This window comes from Buceros rhinoceros, unplaced genomic scaffold, assembly GCF_000710305.1.
Source record: "Buceros rhinoceros silvestris isolate BGI_N320 unplaced genomic scaffold, ASM71030v1 scaffold3701, whole genome shotgun sequence".
In the NCBI taxonomy this organism is placed as follows: domain Eukaryota; kingdom Metazoa; phylum Chordata; class Aves; order Bucerotiformes; family Bucerotidae; genus Buceros; species Buceros rhinoceros.
In genome coordinates this window covers 56,954-64,372 of record NW_010393531.1, presented here as the reverse complement: position 1 = coordinate 64,372, position 7,419 = coordinate 56,954, and the positions used below count along the sequence as shown (strand labels likewise).

Here is a 7,419-nt window from a genome sequence, read left to right as displayed (position 1 = left end):
GGTGGTTTGGAATTTTTATGTGGTGGTTTTGTTGTTACTGTGTTAGATGCATAAATATTTGTGCATGAGACAGGATGTTCTATACTGTTGAAATTTTTCATTTACAATGGAGTCGTCTTTGAGTAGGACATGACAGTGATACTGTTCAAGTGATATTCACATGAAGCAGCAGAGCATCTTCAATGAATGATGGGGTTTGCTTGGTGGGGTTTTTTTAAAATGTTTTTAGTGGAAAAGCTGGGGTGGGTCTATTTCTTGAATACATACAAGGCACTCTGCTCCACTGACTAGTTTACTAGTTGTCTTGGAAAAAAATCTTTTTTTTTCTCGCTAATGTACTATGTCATGCGCAGTTTGTTAAATCTGAGCTCAGAGTGTATAATCAATAAAGAAGTTAGCCAAAGGCATTCATCAGGAAGCACATATTTCATTACATCTTTGGCATAGCCCGTCTTGGTATATATGAGAGATTTATCCTTTTCCTGGGCAAACTCGTAATTATTCTGCTAGCTAAGTGAAAATCAAAAACCTGTTCAAGTCTTTTTGATTGCACTTTGCAGTCGGGAGTTTTGCTGGGTGAATAAGAGCCACTGAAGTTTTTACCTGCTAATTCTAAGTTAGTACCAAAAGAGAGCGAGAGAAAGGGGGTGGGGTGGGTTATCCCAATTAGTTAGAAATGGTTTAAAAGGTGATTCCAAGCCTTGCTTTTTTTTTCTCATCAGTGTTCTTATACCAGCCTAGGTTTAAAGGAATCCTTTGAACTGTATTACAAAATCCCCAAATCACTTATTATATTCCAGAGTAAATTTGAAGGAGGAACTGTAACTAAATTGATTTGAATAATTCTCCACACTTCAATTGTGTCTTACTTTTCCGAGTGGGTTCGTAATATCACCTGCTAGTTAAATGATGGATTCTCTAATTCTGGCATAAGTAATTAAAACAAGCTACAGTTTTAGGCAGTCACTCCTTTGGAGATGATTTTTAATAAGTATGAGTTAAAATACTCATTAATTTTTGCATTATTTTAATTTCCTTATTTTTCTTTAAAAAAACCATTATTTCTGTTTATGTGGGGCTTTTTGTTTGTTTGTTTGTTTTTCTTTTCCAGGCTGCTCTTCTAAGTATTGTACAGAGGCACTCATTTGCAGCTCCTGAGAAGGACATTTTCCAAGCTTTGATGAATTGGTGTAAACATAACCCAAAGGAAAACCATACTGAAATCATGCAAGCAGTGCGTTTGCCACTGATGAGTCTAACAGAACTACTAAATGTTGTAAGACCTTCTGGACTGTTGTCACCTGATGCCATCCTAGATGCCATTAAGATCCGTTCCGAGAGTCGAGACATGGACCTCAACTACAGGGGAATGTTAAGTAAGTATGTTTGTTTTCTCATTCAGTGACGATAATTGTCTGGAGGATGTGGTTAATTGATGTTTTGAGATTTTATCTGTTAAGTGGTTTAAAAGGTTTACGTAATGAAATATCTTGTTATGTACTGTTCTTTAATATTAGTCAACAACTTTTCTTGCTTTGTGTATCAAATACTGCTCAAACGCAAATGTTGTAGTAAGAATGTATTTTCCTAGAGCCAGTGCTATTTTTAGTGGAAAAAACCTTTGCAAAAACATTTTTAAAATGCATTGGCTGTGGGATCTATGGTATTTAATTGGTTTTATATTGATAGTGACCCGTTTTCTACTTCATGAAGATTTTCATCTTTTCTCCACTACCTTTGATTTTTCTCTTACTCTTTACACGCTTCCCAAATCATATAAACAAGTCTTCCAAAACTGTGTTAGTGGAAGCCTAAGAAGTGTGAGAAGCCTTTTGTTTAACTTTTCACTGTTCATTCGACAATATCTAACACTGAGCTTTAGAAAGGCATTGTAGTTTGCAGAGATTAGTTGCCCCACAGCAAAGAATAAAGTTAAATATTCTTTAAGAACCTGCACTATAGTCTGTCGTCGTGCATGATGAGCTCTGAAAATAACTGCTTTCTCAGGACTGTTTCTCCTCTTTGCTCTCTTACAAGTTACAGGTATTAATTTTTAAACATCCAAGTTTAGTATTACGGTACTGTAAAAGTAATGCAGTAAATTTGACAGTGCAGTAGATAAATTTGAAAAATTTAAGTGGTGTTTTTTGACTTCCTGCGTATTTGCATCTCAATAATAATATGGTCCTTATTTCAAAATTTCTAGCTTCGTCAAAATCACAGCTTTTTAGAGAATTGTATTTCCCTCTTTTTTTAGTACTAGTTCAGGCTCTTGGAACTTTTTCTGTTTGTGGAAATGTTGCTGACCACTTGCAATTTCACAGCTGTCCATTTTTATGTAGTAGTACTACAATACATTTAAAATTTTACCACTTCAAATTCTGTTCTTTAGATGTTAAACTTACCATCCTGTTAAAATTCATACTGGTTGCCAACCTGCATGAGGAGTAGAGGGCCAGCTTTTCATCATTTAGCTTTCAGATCATGTTTTCTAGGTTCTTCTCTTCAACAAGGCTTTAACAGGGTGGTTCATCAATGTATTGTTTTGTGGCTGGAGTTTAGGCTCAGTATCCCAGTTATCTTCATGGAAGATCTGTTCCTAGGACATAACAGGTTTATTACTGTGAAATGGTGGCATAAAACACCCTTACCATCTTGCTTCAAAGCCCAAGTAGCCAGAAGTTTCTCATTTCACTCAGGTTTGTTTAGCCTTGAGGAGTACTGGAAGCTCGTCAAAATAGCTTGTATAGCTATACCACTGTATATGCCACTCTGCCATCATGATGCATCCACATCTTGAACATTTGATGTGGTTTTTAATTTCCTTCAACTTCAAAGAACTCCAGAAACCACACAGTTGAAATCAGAATAAAAAAATCGGAAGGGCCAAAAAAATTATTCGAGGTTCATTACAAGGACAGTCTAAATATACCAAAACTTAAGAATCAGGAGGAAAGTGAGGATTTAATGAGGAAGGTGCAATAGAATTCTGTAAAATCATGATAGGGACTGAGAATGTAGATAGTAGTACTACGTACCTGTAAATTATTACCATAAAAGACCTAGGGGGCATCAAATGAAGATGCAAACTTTCTAAAATGTCTTTCTTTTTGTGGGGTTTTTTTTTTTTTTTCACTCTTGTTTGTGGCCAAGAAAGGATACTGGCAGTAAGTTTTTATTCTGACATAATACAGATAATGTTCAGAACATCTAAGGTACAACATAACAGTGCAAAAATAAAGCAATTAATTCCTTTTCTTCTTAGTACCAGGGGAAAATATTGCAACGATGAAGTACGGAGCACAGGTTGTAAAAGGGGAGCTGAAGTCTGCCTTATTAGATGGGGATACTCAGAACTATGACTTGGATCATGGCTTCTCTCGACACCCAATCGATGATGACTGCCGTTCTGGTATTGAAATTAAACTAGGCCAGCCATCAATAATCAACTACATACGAATACTACTGTGGGACAAAGACAGCCGGTAAGTGCCAAGCTGACATAAGAAGGGAAGGTGATGAATTTCGTACTGGTGATAATATATCAATGCAAAATACTCATTAAATATTTTATAGAAACAGCATGATACAGTGTTGGAAATGGCAATGACAAGTTTTACTTGAAAACACCCTGTTTTTTAAATGCAGTTTTGGTTACTTACACGCTAAACCATATTTTGTTATACTAAACTACCTTGTAATATTGCAATGTATTTTCTGTGTCTTCATTAAATAGTTTGTATTAGTAATGAAAGTTTATGTAATTCAAAATGTTATAATTGTTTCCTATTTGCCACTTGGTTTTCAACTGCTTTTATTTTATTTTAGTTTGAAAAACAATGTTCTAAATCTTTTGCAGAAACCGTATTTTTTGCATATTTACATTCCAAACATTAAGGGAATGTTTCTTCAGATGTTTTCAATATATGAAAATTGTTAAGAAAAAACACACTTTGACAATAATTCAGGGACAGTAAAATCTATTTAGAGTGTGAGTTATGGAGTAACTACAGTAGGTATTAGAAACCGCTTCATGGTGAGACCAGCGAAGTATGAACTATCATGGATGCTTTAGCCAATTTATGTTCAGCTATTTTAGTTTATTATGAAATGCATGAAAGATCAAATTATGCATATTTGAACAATTGAGTGACTGCTTAAGTAGGAAAATTGCAAGGATCTTTTTATCTGACAAATTGAATATATTAATTTTATAACTTGCCGTGACAAAGACTTTACAGTTTAGTAGACAGCTCATGAAGGTATTCAAAAGCAGTTTTCTATTAAAACCAATAAAACAAGCTACTTAAACTTTTAACACATTATTACCTTTCTAATAAAAAGATTTATTTTATATTACTTCAGTTTTAAACTACAGTTTAAAATTGCAAAGCAGTCGCGTTTTGTTTTCTTAACTGAGCTGTCTTATTTTAGAATAGTGTGCTAGTGTTTTATTGATTTTATTATTATTTTTGTAAATTAAGGGTTTTTTAAATGTGAATTTACAGTTATTCAAAATGAACTGCAGAAATTTTTAGCTGTATAATTGTTTCACGTAAGTTCTGGTTCAATTCAACTGAAATTCATGCTTCCCCTCTCTTTTTGGAAAGATTGAAAAGTAAAACTTTGAAGGAACAAGGAACTACTTTGTACAATATTATACTGCTTGTCTCAGAATATCACCAAATTTATAAATCAGTTTTCAACTAATTTTATAAATTTTGAAAAAGTATTAGAGATATATTAATAATGCAGAGTTCTCAAGCAATTTTTAGAGAGCTTGTAACATCTGCAACGACAGCTGCTGAAACTCAGGGAAAAACCCTGAATCAGCTTAGTCTATTTTCTGTGTACAACAAACCATTCTTGCTGGCAGAATATCAGGCAAGATGGTTCTCTGTTCTAGAGGGGTTTTGTCTTCATAAAATATTGAGGGTACAACGGTTTAGAGTCTGGTTTCTGTCATCCTGAATTTTTTTGTTTTCTGTGGAAAGTTTGCTGTTGGACTTTGACTTTTTATCAGGTATAGTACCTGAATTTTCAGGTTTTTTTCCTCCCCCTGGTAGCTCAGCTCTCTAAGATAAATGGGAAAGAAAGCATTCGGAGGTCTTGGAGGTCAAGAGGAGGGGAGAACCCCTTTAAGAAGGGGGAACTTATTGTTGTCATTGCCCGTGTAACGGAAGACCACAGAGAATACAGGCCCAGACTCCTCCCACAGCTGTGTGCTGAGAGCGCAGAGAGCAGTGCTCACAAGAAGACGACAAATTCCTGTTAAATATTAGGAAAATAATTCATAATGGGGTAGTTGAACTTGGGAAGAGGTCGCCCATAGAGGTGATGGATATCAGCCCTTAGAGGTATGCAGAACTTTACCAGACAAGCCCTTAAGGAACTTTCTGTAAGATTTTTCTCACTTTTTCTAAAAATCCTTTCCAACCTATATACTCTTTTACCAGCCACTTACCTGCATCTATCTCATAGGATACATGAATAATGTCTGCAAAAGAGTTTTAGCAACTGTACAAGCGCATTGTGGCTTCTTGTTGAGCATGTTTTTAAACAAGTCATTCGGTTTAACTGTTTCTGTGAAGCACACTGGTCTTTTGGACCACTTACATAGATAATGTACATTCTTAACAGAACCGAATACAAACCAACGCGTGTTTTGTGCATCCAGTTTAGAGGTGTTATTAACAGATAAATCTTAGATATGAGTGCTGAGAAAACTAGCTGTCAAAATTACCTGCAGAAAGATGCTAATCTTAAGAAAAATGAAAGGCATAGTGTTGTGTCTGATAATGGAACTGCATTTTTGAGATAATTTTTCTTTGTTTGGCATCTTTAGAAACCAGAAAAAGTAGTATGGTGTATATTGGTTACAAGTTTCTGTTAGCCTAAATTATCATGGAGGTGCTGTTGAAATGTCTGTGAGCATTGCAGACTAGTACAGTAAGAGAAATATTCTGAAACATGTATTTCACAATCTGCAGATCCACAGGTGGAGTTTCTACTTTGTTAAAGTATCACTGTTTTAAGTTTAATATGGAAATAGCTGTGGCTTTTAAGTTTTAGTTTGGGTTTTCTTCTAATGAACTGTAAGCTAAGCATAGTTAATAAGCAAAAGGAAGACATGGATTCTATTGTGACTTTATTTTTTATTTTTGATGAGGTCATTTTGGGGAGTGTAAGTATGTAGTGTCAGGCTTTAAAATGTGTCATAAACAACTGGAAAAGTCAAAGTGAAGAACAAAATCATTGAGAAAATGATCATAAAGTAAATTTGCTTTTCTCAAGTGAAGGGTTTGAATTTGCATTTTTTATCTGCTAAATGTTTTCTTTTTCTTTCTTGGTATGGCAACAGAAATAAGTAGTGTATCACCACTGATGGTTTAGTTTTATTCCATACAGAAGAAATATACGTGATTCTTTTTATGACTGAGTTGAAAGTTTCTCATGCATTTTTTGAGGAACAGTGATCTTATCTAATTACTGCAGTCTTTGAGTGTTAAGATGTTTCAAGTCATTCTGAAAACATGTCTCAGCATAATTGCATGTGAATTCATTTTCAAAACTAGTTTGAAAATAGGCATGTCTTTTAGGTATCTTAGATACAGGTCTCTGAGTTGGAACAAATATCCTTCTTTTCAGCAAAACTGATAACCCAGAATAAAGTGTAAAATTTAATAACACGATGTGCCTGCTTGTATTCTAACCAGTGTTTTTTGACAATACATAGGTCTTATTCCTACTACATTGAGGTGTCCATGGATGAGTTAGACTGGATTCGCGTTATTGATCACTCTAAATACCTCTGTCGGTCCTGGCAGAACCTGTACTTTCCTGCCCGTGTCTGCAGGTTAGTTTACCTAATGATAGCCGCGCAACATTACATTGATGATGTAGACACCAGAATAAGCTGCTGGATTTTACCACTGCATTATGTATTTCTGATATTGTATGATATACACAACTATCATCAGCTACCTTAAAAAAAAAAAGTCTGTCTTGGTGGATGCTTTTTTAATATAAATATAAGTGATAATTTGCAGACATCTTGTTTTGAAAACTTCGATGCTTCCATCTCTAACTATGTATCTCTTTCTCCTGTCTTTTTCACTTCTTTTTTTTTCTTTGTTTTTTGGGGTTTGAGTCATACTCACTTTTCCTCTTGCAGCTGATGTGTGGTTTATTTTTTTCCACTCATCTTGGTGGATGCTTTTTTAATATAAATATAAGTGATAATTTGCAGACATCTTGTTTTGAAAACTTCGATGCTTCCATCTCTAACTATGTATCTCTTTCTCCTGTCTTTTTCACTTCTTTTTTTTTCTTTGTTTTTTGGGGTTTGAGTCATACTCACTTTTCCTCTTGCAGCTGATGTGTGGTTTATTTTTTTCCACTCAGTAGTAACTGTCATTC

At 34.7% G+C, this 7,419-nt stretch overlaps 1 protein-coding gene across 1 annotated transcript in view; it reads left to right on the top strand.

Annotated features, from left to right (window-relative positions):
* Positions 1-7,419, top strand: part of BTBD9 (BTB (POZ) domain containing 9) — a gene marked incomplete at its 3' end in the record, with an annotated part of 10,671 nt that overhangs the window by 2,512 nt on the left and 740 nt on the right. Inside the window, exons 3-5 of the mRNA XM_010144870.1 lie at positions 1,112-1,376; positions 3,266-3,485; positions 6,737-6,856. Coding sequence (XP_010143172.1) covers positions 1,112-1,376; positions 3,266-3,485; positions 6,737-6,856 — 605 coding nt within the window. The remainder of the gene's footprint in view (positions 1-1,111; positions 1,377-3,265; positions 3,486-6,736; positions 6,857-7,419) is intronic.